This window comes from Vulpes lagopus, chromosome 2, assembly GCF_018345385.1.
Source record: "Vulpes lagopus strain Blue_001 chromosome 2, ASM1834538v1, whole genome shotgun sequence".
NCBI classification, from domain to species: Eukaryota; Metazoa; Chordata; class Mammalia; order Carnivora; family Canidae; genus Vulpes; species Vulpes lagopus.
The window spans coordinates 167,390,720-167,409,794 of record NC_054825.1 but is presented as its reverse complement, the minus strand read 5'-3'; the positions used below and the strand labels follow the sequence as shown (position 1 = coordinate 167,409,794).

The following is a 19,075-nucleotide window of genomic DNA, read 5'->3' as shown; positions in this document are numbered from 1 at the left end:
TTACTCTTTATTGTTGAAGAAATCTACCTCACTTTCAATTGCTCCATAGTGAGTTGCCCATTTAATGGTAATTTTCTCAGATTCAGGTCAGAGTGCTTTCTGCAAGGAAAAGTGCCAATATTTATTACTTATGTGGCAATGTGTCATAACAGCCAAGTTTGATTTTTTAATACAAAATTGCTAAGCAAAAATATGTGCTTCATTGTTTTTCTTCTCTGGAACAAACTTCCAGATACACAACAAAAGGTTGATATTTGAAAGAAAACAGGAAGGAAGGAAGGAAGGGAGGAAGGGAGGGAGGAAGGGAGGAAGGAAGGAAGGAAGGAAGGAAGGAAGGAAGGAAGGAAGGAAGGAAGGAAAAGAAAAGAAATACAAGGAAAAGGAAAAGGAAAAGGAAAGAAAAAAGAAATATACTCTGGCTGAAAGATTTCCAAACTAGTTACATTCATCGGGTTTCTCCTCAGTATGAGTTGCCTGATGCCTAATAAGTTTAGAACTATTAATGAAAGCTTTCCCACACTGATTACATGTAAAGGGCTTTTCTCCAGTATGAGTTCTTTGATGTACAATAAGTCGAGCACTCAAGCTGAATGTTTTTCCACACTGATTACATTCATAGGGTTTCTCTCCAGTATGAGTTCTTTGATGTTGAGTAAGGCATGAACTCTGCCTGAAGGACTTCCCACACTGATTGCACTCATAGGGCTTTTCCCCAGTATGAGTTCTCTGATGTACAACAAGAACATAACTCTGGCTAAAGGACTTCCCACACTGATTACATTCGTAAGGTTTTTCTCCAGTATGAGTTCTCTGATGCATAACAAGGTGAGAACTGCGATTGAAAGACTTTCCACACTCGTTACATTCATAGGGTTTTTCTCCAGTATGAGTTCTTTGATGTGCAACAAGCTGAGAGCTCCAGCTGAAGGATTTTCCACATTGATTACATTCAAAGGGTTTTTCTCCTGTGTGAGTTCTCTGATGGGCAACAAGTTTGTAACTTTGACTAAAGGACTTTCCACATTGATTGCACTCATAAGGTTTCTCTCCAGTATGAATTCTTTGATGTGCAATAAGTTTATAACTCTGGATAAATGATTTCCCACACTGATTGCACTCATAGGGCTTCTCTCCAGTGTGAGTTCTTTGATGTGCAATAAGTTTGTAGCTCTGCCTGAATGACTTTCCACATTGATTGCATTCATAGGGCTTCTCTCCAGTATGAGTTCTCTGATGCACAACAAGAACATAGCTCTGGCTAAAAGATTTCCCACACTGATTACATCTGTAAGGTTTCTCTCCAGTGTGAGTTCTCTGGTGAGAAACAAGGTGAGAGCTCCGGCTAAAGGATTTCCCACATTCATTACATTCATAAGGTTTCTCCCCTGTATGAGTTCTCTGATGCGCAACAAGATGAGAGCTCCAGCTGAAGGATTTCCCACACTGATTACATTCAAAGGGTTTCTCTTCAGAATGGTTTCTCATGTTTTGAGCAAGCGATGAACTCTGGGAGGTTTTACTACAGTCATATTGACTCTCTTCAACAGGTATTCTCTCTTGTTCCTTATGGGATATACTGTGGTTCAAAACTTGCCCACATTCCTTAAAATCTAAGGATGTTCCTCTTGCATGTATTTTCTGATGTGTATTTAGAGGTACATCATGATTAAAAGATTGAATGTCACTAAATCCATAGGATTTATCTTCTGTTTGAGTTCTTGTAAACTGAATAAGGTGAAAGTTCTGGGGAAGATTTCCACATTCATTATTCTCACAGAATTCCTTACTGTCATCAATCATCTCATGACTGTTTACAATAGAATTATAATGCAACTTTTTAACATGTGAGGCATGTTTATGAAAATGGTTTCTTATGGGTACTATCTGGGGTGAAAGAAGACTGGAACTCAGACCACTCTCCTCTTCAAGTTCATCACTTTTATAGACTCTCTCATAAGTAATAGCTTTCCTGTGAGTAAATGCCATTTCCTTCAAAAGTGTCTCTTGTTTTTCCTGTTGCTTTTCCAACTGGTCTCTACAATCCTGAACTTGACATGAAGATAACCAAGGATCATCTCTTGTCAATCTTTCTAACTTCACTCCATGGGATGGTTCATCATTAAAAATGTTCTGTTTTGATGTTGATGCTCTTCTTCCAAGTGAGGTTGTCAAATCTAGAAGAAAACAAAATAAAACATCCTAGCCAAAAAATGTTGAAGTTGGAATACTGGGAAAAAAAAGCTGACAAGCAAATATCCAAAATGTATATGGATTCATTTTCAGCTGTGGACCTATAACCTGGATTAAGAAAACAGAAGGGTGGGATGAAGCAGTAAGCAGAGAACTATCACAGCCCAACAGTACAATGATATTAAAATTCACAGTTTCTGAATAAAAAGACTTTAGATACTAAATATCTCCATATTCCAAAATAAGATCACCCATGAACAATCTACAGAATAACAAAAATAATTTTGCAAATCTTAGCCAAAAAAAGAGTCCTTTCTACCCTGTTTAGTGCTAGACACATCTTCACTGAACTAGAGAACAGCATCTACCTTTCTAGGAGTTCCTGGCATGAAACCTGCTAGCATAGCTGTGTCAGAAAGACATGGGCAAACTACCTTGTGAACCAAGAAAAACAATGAGGGCGCTGGTATCTCAGGTTTCCTAAATGCCTTAGGGGCTATTATGGCCCAATAGATTCCCAAGGTTCCAAGTGAGAGAGAATGGAGATGAGCTCAGAAACAGAAGCCTATGTGGTTACGAGGTCAATAAACAGAGAGTATCCCTGGAAAAGGCAGCAATGTATACAGTCCACTAGGAGTGGGAGATGGAGAAATATGTAGCATGGCCTATGGGGCTTTTTGAAATTAACCTTCAATATCTGTAATGATTCCTAAGTGTCTGTTTCTCACCTGGATATGTATGTTGGGAAATGTTTATATTCACCCCCTTGTTCCCATAGGAGATTGGACCAACATAGGACTTAGGGTGTCTGTGCTGGGGACAAAAGAAACTCACTGCAGAATTTGGTCCCAGCCTTTGGTTTTTAGTAACTATGAAGACTGCACAAACTCAAAACCAAGAAGCTGTACCTTTGCTATCCTACAAGTTAAAAATGCAATCTTCATTGGGGAATGAAAAGCACAAACGCACTCTGTGTGTGGTCAAAAATCATTCTGACTTTTGAACTTCATAGCTCTTAATCAACTGGATCATTTCAATATACAAACTTCATTAATTCTTACCCCAAGAGACCAGGTCCCTGTGGTTCTCTAGGATCACATCTCTGTCCAGGATCCTCTGAGCAGGGTTCAAAGTGCCTTCTTCCTTTTGAGTGAAGTCCACAGTCACAATTTTGAAGTTCACTCCTTCCTAAAACAGAACACACATTCCTGCTCAGCTGGACATCATTTTCTTCCAATGTTCCCAAAGGAGGAAAAGTTTGACAAACAGAAGCAAGAACATTTGATGGCCTAGAAATTGTCCTGAGACTGTCCAAAGGATTATAGTCAAGGTGTACATGTGCCTTTTACGTAAGCCCCTTTGGGTTTTGGATGCTGGACCTGTTTATACAAGCCCAAAAAGGAATACCAGATCAGAACAGATATAAATTATTTTCTCTCTTGTTCACCTTGAAAAAAATGCTTCTTCTAATTATGCACTGGTGAATATAAAATTCCCCCTTAGGAATTCCCTCCAAATTCCCAAGAAGCTAACAAAACTGGGTCAATATACTTTTTCTGTCAAAGGTCAGAGAGTCTACATTTCAGGCTTTGCAAGCCACACGGTCTCTATTACAACCACTCAGCTCTCCTGCAGCAAGAAAGCAGGCACAGAAATTTAAAAACATGGGTGTGGCTTATTATGATAAAGTTTTATTTACAAAAGCAGGTGGTGAGTCAGAACTGGCCCACAGGCTTTACTTTATTGATGCTTGAAATAGAAGATAAAATGTAGACCTTGATGAAAGGCAGTATATATAGGTTAGGAGCACTTGATTTGGAAAAGAGATGGGTTTCCCCATCTATTAAAAGCAAAGGTCTGAATTTTAAAAATAGATATCTAATCTGACCATCAATCTTCTAAGAGTAGTTTATCCCATCTCTATTTATTAGGCTGAATCATACTCATTGGATTGTTCAGTGAATTCACTATGATATATGAAAAGCTATTAGCAGTTTACTAAACAAGAAGACAAAAGCTGGCAAATGGGCTAGATGGGTGATGGGTATCAAGGAGGGTGCTTGTTATGATGAGCACTGGGTGTCGTATGTAAGTGATGAATCCCTGAATTCTACTCCAGAAACCAATATCGCACTGTATATTAATTATCTACAATTTAAGTTAAAAAGAAAAATTTTAAGATTAGATTTGAGAACTCTGAAAAATTAAGTGACTGCCAATGTAACCTCTATCTTTAACTCTCAGCCTTGAGATGACAGTTGTGTGTTGTCCACACTCAGAGCTGCCCTGTAGAGCCTTTAGGGGACACACTGTCATTACTGTCATGTAGAGGGGGGTCTTGGAATGCCTCCTCTAAGCAAGACAGAACTCATTTCCAAGACTACTGGACAGGAATTTTGATCCGCTAAAGGGCTAACGGTGATTTGTCCTTATCCAAAGGCAGCAAAGGCCAGAGAAGTGGAATGCCACTTGCCACGAAAGACTTTTTAAGCACAGTCCTGAGCTGTGCTTCATGAACAGGATAAAGTCCCTGAATCCCACATAACTCCATGCAAAATGCTGCTGTTCTAGCATTTTTCTAAGTTGGGGCCTATATGTTTCACTAAAACCTCAAAAGTTTTCATGATTAGCCCCAAACAAGATTCAGAAATATCATTTGCACATTGCCACCTATGTTTGAACGTGGATCTATAGGTATTTTCTCAAGCACCGGTTCATATTTCCTTTTATTTTATTTTTATTTTTTTATTTTTATTTTATTTTTTATTTATTTTTTTCATATTTCCTTTTAATAAACACTCCCCTACTTCTATAATGACAAAATCCTATAGCTTCAACATCATCACCAAATATTCCCTCTATATCCCTGTGTTAATGGAAACCTACATTTCCCCCCAAAACCCTCTCCTCTGCAGGCTCTGCAGACTCATCATTGCTTGGCATCAAAAGGGGAGGGTGTGTGTCTTCCCAGTTACATTGAAAGTCACTCCATTTACCTTACTTCTTGGATTTTTGTCCTACCAACTACTTGAACACCAACCCTCATTTGCTGAAAATGTATAATACCTCGGAGTTATCCTCTACTTCAACAACTTGTATTATCTCATCTTGTACTGTCTCTAACATTGATCTGTAGAGTGCTGATAATAAATAATATAAAACTAATTCACTTATTTATTTTTTTTTAATTTTTATTTATTTATGATAGTCACAGAGAGAGAGAGAGAGAGAGAGAGAGAGAGGCAGAGGGAGAAGCAGGCTCCATGCACCGGGAGCCTGATGTGGGATTTGATCCCGGGTCTCCAGGATCGCGCCCTGGGCCAAAGGCAGGCGCCAAACCACTGCGCCACCCAGGGATCCCCAACTAATTCACTTTTTAAAATATATATATATATTTATTTTATGGGGGAAGAAAGAGGGAAAGAATTTTTTAAAAGATTTTATTTATTTATTCATGAGACACACAGAGAGAGGTAGAGACACAAGCAGAGGGAGAAGCAGGCTCCCTGTGGGGAGCCAGAAAAGGGATTTGATCCCAGGACCCTGGGATCACGATCTGAGCCAAAGGTGACACTGAACCACTGAGCCACCCAAGTGCCCCAGGGAGAGAGAATTTTAAGCAGACTCCATACTGAGCACAGAACCCAATGCAGGGCTTGATCTCACGACCCTGAGATCAGGACCTGAGCCAAAGTCAAGAGTCAGATGCTTGACTGCCCCACCCAGGCACCCCTAAAACTAACTGGCCTTAATGAGGCACTTCCTGTGTGGTATCAGGCTGGGAGCTAAGCATGTTACATAAATCATTCATTTAATTCTCGCAAGGCCCCTGTGCAAAAATACTAGTAGCAGCACCTTTTATCCAGATGAAGAGCTCGAAGGATAGAAAAATTAAAACGTATGTCTGAAGTCAGCAGCTGGGACATGGCCTCAACTTGTGTAACATGTTCTCAGTCATCAACGCCTAGTACTAGCCCAACTCCCAGCACGCCACTCTTAGGGTGAGACCTCAGACCTTGAAATAGCTAAAAAGTACTCTATCTCTCAAGTCACACAGACAGAATTCTCTGATTATATCAGATTGCTCTCCCTTATTCTTCTCATTCTTTGATGGTTTAGGGCCAGTACTCGATTCAAGTATCTACTATTACCATCCACTGGTCTATATTCTTTGCCTTCCCATTTAATGCTCCTCTCATCTTCTCCATTTAATTATTTAGTTTAGAGTCCATAGATCATTCATTTTAATTTTTCTGATATATTAAAAAAATTGTCTTTTTTTTTTAAAGATTTGTTTATTTACTCATTCATAAGAGACACAGAGAAAGAGAGGCAGAGACACAGGCAGAGGGAGAAGCAGGCTCCCTTCAGGGAACCTGAAGCGGGACTTGATCCTGGGACCCCAGGATCATGACCTGAGCCAAAGCTGACCCAACCGCTGACGCCCAACCGCTGACCACCCAGGTGTCCCATATTCAAAAATTGTCTTTTAATTAGTACCTCACCCTATGGGGCTTTCAATGAATGTACCTAACTGCAAGAGCGAATCTCAATGTCAATATATGATCTACAGAATGTAGTTTCCAGAATGCCACTGGGAAAGAAAACTCACAAAAGCAGCTGGATGGAGTATTATTAGGGGTCACTATCTCGGACTGATCCTTTCAGACTGACCGCAACCCTGTTAATAACTCCTGAAGCTGCTTGTCTCTCATAATCCAATATTACTGTTTCAGCCTTCTCCACTCAAGTGGAGAAGTACCTCTCCATTCCAATTCCCACCCTCATGCCCAATCAATAACAACCTGACTGCTCATAGAGATTTCCAAGACTTTGAAGAATTCCCTCACCCCCATTCTTCCTGTACGGGTCCTCCCTCCTCTGCAGAGCCAACATGTTCACATGAATGAATTCCTATGGTGCTAAGCAAAGACTCTGCTTTGAAGTTTTAACTCCTCTCTCTCCTTTTTCTCCACTTACTTCTTCATGCAACCACTGAAAGAGAGTCAGATCTTTTCAATTCTTTAAAGGGAAAAAACAAAAAACCCTCGATCTCAAACTCCCTTGCAGCTATCATTGTCTTGGATCTTTGAGATGATAACTAAGTTTTTGTAAAAGTCATCCATGTGTACTTCTGTTTCCTCACTTTTTGCTCACCTCCCAGCTCAGTAACCTGGTCCCTGCTGCTGACTAGCCATGCACATTTCTCAACATAGAGAGGCCAACTCACCTGGGATGGAATGGCCAGTGACCCGGCATCTTCTCTTTCAACCTTGATAATAATCTCCTGAGGAAGGAGAGAGTCCTGAGAAAGCAAAACAGATGAGTAAAAGGAAAATAACCAGGAAGCTAAGTCATGAATCAAAACTTATACTGTAAGTAGGGCTAGGATTTGAAAAACCACCTATTTGAACACATCCCACCTACAAAACTTTTGTTCCTCCCCATTGGTAAGTTCAAGCTTACCATGCAGAGAGACAGGAGATATCTAGAGGAGCAACGAGGCACCGGACATGGGCACTGTGGCTCTTCCAGGTGACCCTGGCCCAGCCACCTGCAAAATGGAAGTGAGTGACCCCAGACACTATGTGGGAGAGAAGAACTATACCATCATGTTGTCGGAATTCCTGGATCACAGAATTATAAGCAAATAACACAGATTACAGCACGACTCAAGAATCGTCAAGAAAGAGGTCCAAAAATTAACTTCACAAAATGTTTGGCAAAAAGCACCACACACAACACAGGCACCACCCTCAGTAAGAATCTATAGAGTTAAGACTTGTTCTAAATCAGCAAAAGAAAGGTACCTTTAATAGTACAAGGCACAAAGGAAAATGCACATGCAACTCAATAGGAAGAAATAAAAATGGCCAGCGCATACATCAAAAAATGCTCACCTCTTTAAATCAGTGATATCAAGTCTTTGTTTCTCTAACTACTTATCCATATATATTAGAGGCTATAAATTCATGCTGATGCCTCCAATTGCAATTCAATAACACACCTTATTCTAGCCTTACTGCTTTCCATTTCATACCATATCTGGCTCAACACTTTATTTATATATATATATATTATATATATATATAATATATTACATATATATATGTGCATGTAATATATATCTGGCTCTTTATATCTATTTATTTGCTCAGACTGCTCCATGTAACCAAAATCCCAACCTTGTGTACTGTTTCTTCTGCCTGTTGCTAAGGACTCCCACTCTGGTGGCCCACAGTGGGGTTTACACTGCTACAGTCTTCCTATAGCACTGCGCCCACAGGCCCCAGCTCCCTCTCCCTCTCTTCTTCCCTCCCGAGTGCTGGAGCTGCCTTGGTGTAAAGGAGAAAACTCAGTTGCTAAGCTGCTTATATTACTGCCCATCACAAAAACAGCAGGATGGTTAAACCACCTTACAGTGACCCCATGGGCTTTACTAAAGAGCTCCAGGTGCCAAAGAACAAGAACAAAGAAACCACACTCACAGAGCCAAAATAACAACATCAAAATGTTAGAACTGATGGTCCAGGGGAGCGACGAGTTTTGACTCACGTAGCATGGAAACCTGGTTACAGAGAAATCATGTTCTTGACACGTGCCAATGCCAAACTAGTCTTCCCTTGCTACAAAACTGGTTGACATTCAATTCTAATGATGTAAGGGCCAGAAGTTAACCATCTTATAATATATATAAACAAAAGCCCAAGGAAATGAGAGTTTCTCAAAAAAGGGAAACTTACAAACACTAGATTGTGTTTTAAATGATTGCACCAGAAGAAATGATGCCAAGAACTGAAAAAAGTTAATGTTTCTAACGCAGCAGGTACTTGGTAGGAACAAAACTCCAACATGTTTCTTGTTTGCCACAACTGTTGGGACGATCTTACTCAGGGAATATGGGTGCCCCTTCCCTTTAATCAAGACTGTGTCCAGCACCTTTTGGGTTAAAGTTTTCAGAAGGAAAACAAAAAGGAGACCAGTCTGCTCGGAGTCAACTCCAAGTCCATGTCCTTCCTCACCCCCAAGCAAGCAGCTGAAGCTATCACTGTCTCCTGCTTTCACACCTCACACCTCTGGGTTTGTTTTTTTTTTTTTAAGATTTTATTTATTTATTCATGAGAGACACAGAAGGAGAGAGAGGCAGAGACACAGGCAGAGGGAGAAGCAGGCTCCATGCAGGAAGCCCGACGTGGGACTCGATCCCGGGTCTCCAGGATCACACCCTGGGCCAAAGGTGGCGCTAAACCACACTGAGCCACCCGGGCTGCCCACACCTCTGGTTTTTTAGCTGCTTCCACAACAGTGGGCTCCGGAAGAGCTGGACACTTGTCTCTTGCTCAGCACAGCTTCACTGTGCTTAAATCAGCACTGACACAGATTGGGCACTTCATATGCTCGTGCTGCTAGTAAACCCCCACTGAGACAAGGGACATGGAATGTGGTCCCAGGAGGCACCAAATCCCTGAGCTCCCAGCGGCTCTGCTTGTTAGAACTGACAGGTACTCCTGTTTCTCAAAATGCAAAGCACTAGCCTTCAGAATCTGCTCCTGACCAACTCAAAAGCCATCTTGTCACAAAGTGTATGAACACACACACACACACACACATACACACCTCTATACCCACTCACTCTTTCTCACCACTCTGGATTACTATTTTAGGAATAGCTCCTGTATTTATATCGTAGCTCCTGCAGCTTCTTCCAGATGTTGTCACCAACCATCGGCCAGGTATGTTTCATCAGACACAGAGTATTCAACACAGAACATCTCATACAATTATCTAAACTTTTTTTAAAAAGATTTTATTTATTTATTCATGAGAGACACACAGAGAGAGGCAGAGACATAGGCAGAGGGAGAAGCAGGCTCCATGCAGGGAACCTGATGCAGGACTCAATCCCAGGACTCCAGGATCACACCCTGGGCCAAAGGCAGGCGCTAAACCACTGAGCCACCCAGGGATCCCCCAATTATCAAAACTTAAAAAAATATATATTTACTTATTTATCTGAGAGAGATAACACAATCGGGGGGGGGGGGCAGAGGGAGAGGGCAAGAGAGAACCCACTCAGCCCAGAGCCCAACATGGGGCTCAATCCCAGGACTCAGAAATCACAATTTGAGAAGAAGTCAAGAATCAGACACTAAACCAATTGGGACCCTCCAGGTGCCCAATTATACAAACTTTTCTGAAGACACGAGTGATAGGTCTCTCTCACCACCACAGAGACTATGGTAATAACATTTAGTAAACTCGTTTAAGTTCACGGAGTTCACCAGAGATGGTCCAAGTGTTGACTGCCAAATGCAAATTCTGCTCCTTTCTTCTGGCCCACTGCTCAAAGTCTCATCATTCAGGCCACCTCTTCCAGGAAGCGTTCTCTGGTAGCACAACGTCTCATCTCTTTTTCCCTTAGGATTTCTTAGCTGTTTTTATCAGATCTTTACTATAATAGTAAAATCACTCTCCCTGCATTATTGCTTCCATCTCTACACCTCTCCCTGGGTCCTGAGTTCGGTGCTGTGAAGAATTGTGTATTTTTCATCTTTGTATTCGCAGTATTGACGGACATAACTTGAGCTATCTGAATTTGACAGGTTTAGACATATGTGCATGGTTTGGGGCATATGAGTGGTATTTAAAAAGCCTTTAATTTTTTTCACTATTAACTTATTTACTTTACAACTTTACTGAGGTACACTTGATAAAAACTGTATTTAAGGTGAATGATGTGATGTTTTCTATGTATGTGGACACTGTGAAACAAGTACCACAATCAAGTTAATTAACATGTCCAGCATCGGCAGGGGGTTGGGGTGACTGGGGTGATGGGCACTGAGGGGGGCACCTGGCGGGATAAGCACTGGGTGTTATGCTATATGTTGGCAAACTGAACTCCAATAAAAAAAATAAAAAAAAAAAACATGTCCAGCATCTCACAGTTATGATTTTTTCCATACGATGAAAACACTGAAGATCAACTCTGCATGTTGAGACCAACAGGAGACAGGTGAGGCTCTATCGCGCCCTTGGCAGGGTTTTGGTCTCAAGCCCTGAAGGCAGGCAGGGCCTTCCCTGGTCTGACTACTCCCAATGTGTAACTCACTGAAATCTCTCAGTTGATGGCCAACAGCCTGGCTCACTAGACTCATGTCCCTCATTTAGCGCCAAGACTTGGGCTCCCTTGATTTCCCTCCCTTCCAGGGTTTTAACTGATACCCATCAGGCCCAAACAAAGCACTTATGCATCTTCTGATAATGACTAAAATTTAGTAGAGGACATTCAGAGTTCAGAAGTGTGCTGGCCAGCTTTCAAGAGGGCCAATGACCTCTCAATGTCTTGAAACTCACACTCTATGTAGTCACTGCCCACATGGTATCAAGATGGGTCTGTGTGACTAACAGATTACAGAAGAAATGACGCTGAAGTGCCTGATAGCTCCATTGGTTAAATCTGCCTTTGGCTCAGGTCCTGATCTCAGGGTCCTGGGATCAAGTCCCTCATTAGGCTCCCTGCTCAGTGGGGAGTCTGCTTCTCCCTCTGCCCTTCCCCTGCTCATGCTCTGTCTCTCTCATATAAATAAATCTTAAAAAAAAAGAAAAAGGAAAAGGAAAAGAAAAGAAAAAAGGGATGCCTGGGTGGCTCAGCGGTTGAGCATCTGCCTTCGACTCAGGGCATGACCCCAGGGTCCTGGGATCAAGTCCTGAATTGGGCTCCCTGCATGGAGCCTGCTTCTCCCTCTGCCTCTGTCTGCCTCTCTCTCTCTCTCTGTCTCTCATGAATAAATAAAATCTTGAAAGAAAGAAAGAAGAAAGAAAGAAAGAAAGAAAGAAAGAAAGAAAGAAAGAAAAGAAAAGAAAAGAAAAGAAAAGAAAAGAAAAGAAAAGAAAAGAAAAGAAAAAAGAAAAGAAAAGAAAAAGAAAAGGAAAGGAAAGAAAAGAAAAGAAAAGAAAAGAAAAGAAAAGAAAAGAAAGAAAAGAACAAGTGATGCTGTGTCACTTCTGAGATCAGATAAAAGATATTGTGGCTTCCGCCTTGGCTGTGTGCAGTTAAGCTCTCTCTCTTTCTCAGGTCCTTTGCTCCAGGAGAAGCTGGCTGCTGTGCTGTGTACGTCGCTGGAGAGAGGTCTATGTAGTGTGGAACTGAGGCCTCTCATCAGCAGCCACATGAGTGAGCTGGCAAAGGAGTCCTCCTACCCAGTCAAGCCTTCTGAAGAGAGCAGCCCAGGCCAACAATTTACTGCAACCTTATCAGAGATGCTGAGCACCAAAAACATCCAGATAAGCTGCTCCCAGGTTCCTGACCCTGAGAAACTGTGCGATCATAAAAGCTGGTTGTTTTAAGCTGCTATGTTTTGGGGTGTGAAGCTACATATGACTACTACAAGAAGGAAGAGGTTTCTGCTTTTCCCATGTATCATTGAAACATACAAGAAGCGCATTTCTGTCTGTGAGAACTCGGGTCATCTTTCTCCTCAGCACCTCACACAGGGCCTAACACTGGTTAGGCAATCAATAAATATGTGATGGAAGTAATAATTATAATGAACAGGTTGCTAGTTCAGTTGTGTAACAGAAAAAAATGGCAAAAGGGCTATTCCTCCCCCCTGCCCCTTCCCCAGCTCACACATGCTCCTCTCTCCCTAAGTAAATAAATCCTTAAAAAAAAAACAAAAAAAAACAAAAAAAAAAACATTTCTAAACACTATTTACTTAATATAGATCGTATGTATCTTTGTACATTGGGAAATATGCATTATCACATCCATGGCCACAGCATATTCCATTTCATGGTCTTCGCATGACTCTTTAACACTCCTCTTGCATGGCACATTCTCAGATATTTTTTCCAATTACTCATTTCCAAGCAAAATGAGTTGGGAGTTACTGGCCACAAGGGAATCAGTACGCTAGGGACCTTTGATACAGCCAAATTCCTCCACGAAATAATTATCTGGGTTAAAATGGTGAGGAAATGCAGGGAGCCTCCTAAAATGTATAGTGTAAAAAGTCAGGAGAGCCCAAAAGCCCCCAAAACACTGCAAAGAGAGCCAGGACAGCACCCAAGCCTAAAGGGCGGGTTGTGGGGTATGGGTGGGAGCCAGCTCTGGGTCTCCTAGAGGAAGGGAAGCTCTGCTCACCTGGGCACAGGTCTTCATGGGCTCTGGGGGCTTCTCATCCCTCTCTTCCATGCTCTCCTCCAGGCACAGGCAGGGGGCTGAGATCCCGAGCTGCAATGGTAAAAGCCCTGAGTGGAGCATCCTCACATAGGTCCATGGCAGCCTCCCCACCCTCCAATCGCATTGTCTCTACTTCTAGGATGCAGTCCTCATGGCAAGAGTGCCTCTAAATGTTTCTGCCTGAAAAGCTGTGCATGCACCTAGAGTCCCTCAATCCCTTGCCCAGACCAAGACTCTGCAGCTCCAACCTGGTGCCTCTACTATCACAGGCCTCTGGACCCCCTAACCATAAGTCATGCCCAAACACAGCCTTCTGCCAGCCACCAAAATCTGCAATACACACCCATCCCTCCCTGCCCCACTGCGTTCTGGGATCCTCACAAATGCCCAGCACATTGAGGACCACCTAGTGTGCACTCCTCCTGTGCCATGATGTCAATTGCAGCCCTAAACCAGCACCTCTTCCTAGGGCAAGGAGCAGGGCTTTGGAGACTGATGACCCAGAATCATACTCCCTGACTGAATGTGTAAGGTTCCTGACACAGCCCCAGCCCTCCCAGGATCCTACCCCTCCATTAACCTGGCTTGACCCTCCAGCAACCTGTGATGAATTGCTCCCTCTTCCTACTCAAACAGCCAAGCATATGCACATAGCTCGGGTGCACCTAGGGCTTCGTGCCTCCGCCATTCTGGGGTCCACTGGCCCTTACCAGAGCAGCACCAGCCTGATTCCCAGCCACAAACGCTCCTGAGCTCTGAACATGTAGCTCAGACCCAGTCCCTCCACCAAGATGGATATATCCTCAGGCCTGAATCAGCAACAGAAGCGGCATGGGCCTGGGAGCTTCCTGACCAATAGCAGCACAAGCCACCCCCTCCGAGGCCCAGAATGTGGACCTCAGCTGTCTTTGCACCAACTTGATATTCCTGGGTCTGAGACTAGAACAGCCCCTCAGCAAATCCCAGCCCACACACCATCTTACCAACCCTACTCCATCTCTCCCTCTTACCCACACCTCTGCAACCCCACTGGATTCCCAAACACTATAGTGTGGTTTCACAATGCAGCTGTTTCCTGAACTTGCACACACCATTTCCTCCATCAACATCCACTGGTCCCTACTTGAGCCCCACCTGCCCAGATTCCTGTCAAATGTCTTTCTGGGCACCTGCAGCTGAGGCAGATCCTGTCTTCCCAGCAACCTGGGTACCACAGGCTGTGATTAGTGCACCATCTGCCCAAAGACCTCAGCACCCTCTAATTCCCACCTCTAGCCTGTTTCCTGTCCAAATACCTATATGTTTGTACAAGGGGTCATGAAGCAGCCCAGAACCTGCAGGTGCTCCCTCCACTCACCTGGGCATCCCCAGGCAGAACGAGGGTCCTAGGACTACCCGTGCCTCCCCATTCTGCCCAAATACCAGGCGTTCCAAGACCAGAACCTGCAGCTCCAGCAGCGATTGCACCGGGGTACCCACCTAGGTTCCCTCCTCCTGCTGGCACACCCTGGCACATGCAGAGCAGGCTCACACCCGCAACCTGCATCCAGGACCTGGGCCTTCCACCAGCCCGAGAGTACTGTGCAGTCCCTGCTTCTGAGATGAGAAGCTGCATCTCCCACTCTGCACCTCAATACCTGGGTAACCTCAAATACCCACAAGCCTCTGAGGCCTCTAGGGTCACCTGCCCCACTGCCTGCTCACACACCAGGATATCAGAACACCCAAATAGTAGCTTGAGCAAAGAACTCCAGAGTCAGCCCCAGGACTTGGCACTCACCATCTGGTTCTCAAGCTGACGACAGAGCAGCTCCCATGGCAACCAGGTCCTTTTGCTTCCTCCAGTCCAAATGTGAGCCCCTAGATGCCACAGAGTACAGCCCTCTCTAGGTCCAAATCTGCAGCCCATACTCTGTCTCTCTACCAACCTGGGCATTCTCATGCCTGCAACCAGAGTGGCCCCTAAGCAAAGGTTCTGGGAATGCCAATATTATAACCATGCTGGCAGCACCCCGCTTCCTTACCAAACAGCTGTCAATATCATGCAGCTGCTGCAGCTCTGTGCTTCTTCGATGCCAATTCTACACCTCCAACCCAAAGTTCGCACCAAACTTGAATGCCCCAGGACCCTGCACTATCCTACCTGGGTCCCAGGATTACCAGTCCACATTTCTGCTTCCCGTTCAAACACCCCCAGCACGTGCAGGGAGCACTCTGCCTAGACCCTGTCTCCAGCCCTGGTCCCTCCTTCAACCGAGGAGTCTGCAGCCATCAGTGATTCTCAGATAGTTCGTTCAAGTAGCACCACTTCTTCTGGAGCAAGAATCTGCAATTCAAACCTGGTCTCTCCACTACCCAGGGCGCCCCCGGGGCCCCAAGACAATCCCCAGAATCTCACCTCCCACCTCATGTTTCCTACTCACACGCTTGCTCAAAATACAGGGACAGTGGGACGTCTGGGTGGCCCAGTGGTTGAGCATCTGAGCATTTGGCTCAGGTCATGATCTCGGGGTCCTGGGATCAAGTCCCGAATCTGGCTCCCCACAGGAGGCCTGCTTCTCCCTCTGCCTATGGCTCTGCCTTTCTGTGTGTCTCTCGTGAATAAGTAAATAAAATCTCAAAAAAAAAAAAAAATGCAGGGACAATAGCAGAGCCCCTCTCCTCCTGATCTGCTTTTGAGTACTCTATCATCCCGGGATTCGGTCCTCGGATCCTGCACTAAACCGCCCTGGCATCGCAGGAAGGGAAGGCGGGGTTCTCAGGATGTCCCCACATCTCTGCATGTGGCCTGTCTTCAACCTGGGCATTCTCAGGGCTGGGACAAGAGCACCACCCCATCAAGCACTCGCACACGCCCTCAGTCCCGAATCCCCAGCTGCACCACTATCTCCACCTACTTCGTGGACCCGAGGCTGAAGCACCGATCGCGCAGGTCCGCCGTCGCCCATTCACACTCCGAACCCCGGGTTCCCGCCTGCACCCTGCGCATGCGCGCACAGCGCCGCCCCGCCCCTCACCCACCTGGGCGTCCACGGGCTCGCGGCCCAAGCCGGGCCTGTCCCAGCTTCGGTGACCGGCACGGCTCTGCGGCAGGACGAGGTCGGGTTAAGCAGCGCCTTGAGCCGTTTCTGCACACGACAGACTCGGGGGACGTTAGTTCGGACCCCTGCTCTAGTCGGCATCCACAGGGCCGCTCGGCTGACGTCCGAGCCCAGGTGCGCGGCGACAGCAGGCACCGGCGCGCGGGACAATGGCTGCGTTTCTGGCCGAACCCGGAAGTGCGTTTGGGCTGGGCGAGCTGGGACTACAATTCCCAGAAGCCTCAACGGCGCCGGCGGCGATTCGGCGGGATTCCAGCTCCTCCAGGAGGCGAGCGTGGGGATTACCGCTAGCCGCTTGGGGTTGGGGTAGATGGTGGGAGCTGCGACTGTCTGTCCGCGTTTCTGCGGGGCGAGGAGACGTAGGACCTGGAGGCCCAGGCCTAGGCTCCGATGCGTGGGCAGTGGCTGCCTGGCCTGGGGCCCGCCGGACGCCCAGGAGCGGCCGTGGAAACGGGATCGGGATGAAAGGGCGGGGACCCCTCCCGGGCTTCCCGCGAGGTCTCCGTTTTGGTCCTCAAGCCCCCAAATAGTGGCTTCAAGCCCAAAGATAGCGGCTACAAGCCCGTTACACAGTCCAGTGACTTCCTGTCAGGTCCTTTAAGAATCTGGCCTGCTGATATATTTTTATAGATCATAATAGTAAAAAGCAAGAATCCTTTTGCTTTTTAAATTGAGTTCTTTCTCTGCCTGTAAGACTTCATGGATCTGTACTCTATCCCTCCCCTTCGCTTTTTGCCTCATCTCAGTTCCAGCCACGCTGGCCTTTCCACCTTCTCTAGAAACTCCGTTAGGCTCCCACCTTGCACGTGCTGTTCATGCTGGCTGGCAGCTCTTCCTTTGAGGATTCCCCTGGGTTCTCTCCATCTGCTCTTTAGGCAGATGTCACTTTCTCATGAGGCATTCCCCCACAAACCCTTGTAAACGCGCAAACCCTTCGCTCGCCATGCACTCCCTGCCTCCCTCCTCCTCTTTATTCTTTAGAGAACTTTTCACATCTAACATAATATATGTTGTAGGTATTTGCTTGGTCGGTTGTTTATCTGCTTTCGCCACTGGACTGTCAGCTCAATAAGGGAGAGGATTTCTATCTACTTGGATCACTGCTGTATCCCCAGCATCCTAAGGTACCTGGCACATAATAGATGCTCAACAAATATTTGGTTTGTTTTTGAATAAATAAAGGTTCCCGGCCCTTGGTTAAACCCGTTAACATCTTAACTGGCACAATCACCGTGTGAGGAAACAGTGATGTTTACTTCCCACCACCACCAGGGAGAAGCTGACAGTTGGAGCCCCTGCTATATAAAATACGGCATTTTAAAGGTTTTTTTTTTTTTTTAAATTGCTGTCAAAGTACTCCTGTACTTTTCTTCACATAACTTCTATCTTTTAACAACAAATTATTGCTCTTTAGAATTAATCTCTACCCCCCTCAATTTCTTATAATTGGTCATTGTGGTTGTTTTTACTGTTTATTTTGGGGGCACCTGGCTGGCTCAGTCCATTCATCATGTGACTCTTGATCTTGGTTTTGTGGGTTTGAGCCCCACACTGGGTATAGAGATTACTTAAATACATTTAAAAACTTTAAAAATAAAAAGTAATACTTATTTTGTATCTGGTTTAACCTAATTGAAATGTTAGGATTTAAGATTTTTATTTATTTATTTGAGAGTGCATGCACAAGAGAGGGAGGCAGACTCCCTGCTGAGCAGAGAGTCCAACATGGGGCTCAATCCCAGGACCCTGGTATCATGGCCTGAGCTGAAGGCAGGTGTTTAATCGACTGAGCCACCCTGTTGCCACTGCAATGTTAGGAATTTTTACAGCATTTCCTTTGATATTTTTGGCTTTTCTAGTGAGACAATCATCTCTAATAATTATTTCATCTCTTCCTTGCCAATATTTATTTTTTTAAAGATTTTATTTATATATTGCGGGGGAGAGAGCACAAGCAGGGTGAGCGGCAGAGGGAGGAGAAGCAGGCTCCCCACAGAGCAGGGAGCCAGATGCAGAGTGCCATCCCAGGACATGGGATCATGACCTGAGCCACCTGGGTGCCCCTTCCTTGCCAGTATTTTTAACCAGATATTTCCTTGCATTTGGATTGTGTCAGCTATCATTTTCACAACAATATCTGTAGAAGTGACATTCTTGCTTGTGTTCTCTTTTTAATGGGCATGCTGCTGACATATGAGGGTTAAATATGTTATTTTTAAAATAGAAGTAGGTAACCTACTGTTTTCTTAACTTTTTATTACATACATTTCCAGCACAAAAGTAGAGAGACTAGCTAAAGGGTACCCCCTCCTTTGGCCTGGCATGCAATTTAATTTTTCACTGGATCTTTTCTCTCTAGCCCCACCTTTGCTTTCCACTTTACTCCTCCCCCAGTCATTTTGAAGCAAATCCTACACATTACTCCACTTCATCTGTGTTTCCTTATGTGTTCTAAAGATAGGGACTGGTTTTAAAAATAAATCTTCATTACAAAACAGATATGCATCATGGGGCCCTTAGGTGGCTCAATCAGTTGAGCATCTGACTCTTGATTTCAGATCAGGTCTCAGTCTCAGGGTCATGGGATCAAGCCCCATG

General features: G+C 44.7%; 1 protein-coding gene across 4 annotated transcripts in view; it reads right to left on the bottom strand.

Annotated features, from left to right (window-relative positions):
* The window catches only part of LOC121484574 (zinc finger protein 180), a 59,588-nt gene extending 42,943 nt beyond the window's left edge, over positions 1–16,645 (bottom strand). The window contains exons 1-5 of one of the 4 annotated variants that reach the window (XM_041743992.1): positions 16,398–16,645; positions 13,338–13,427; positions 7,421–7,495; positions 3,252–3,378; positions 498–2,174 (exon numbers count right to left, since the gene is read on the bottom strand). In XM_041743992.1, coding sequence (XP_041599926.1) covers positions 498–2,174; positions 3,252–3,378; positions 7,421–7,495; positions 13,338–13,388 — 1,930 coding nt within the window. In that variant the 5' untranslated portion in view covers positions 13,389–13,427; positions 16,398–16,645. Of the gene's footprint in view, positions 1–42; positions 2,299–3,251; positions 3,381–7,420; positions 7,496–7,656; positions 8,148–13,337; positions 13,428–16,397 lie in introns of those variants that run through there. The other 3 variants (XM_041743989.1, XM_041743990.1, XM_041743991.1) reach the window with 3 other exon arrangements.
* Between the last annotated feature and the right edge of the window lie 2,430 nt (positions 16,646–19,075).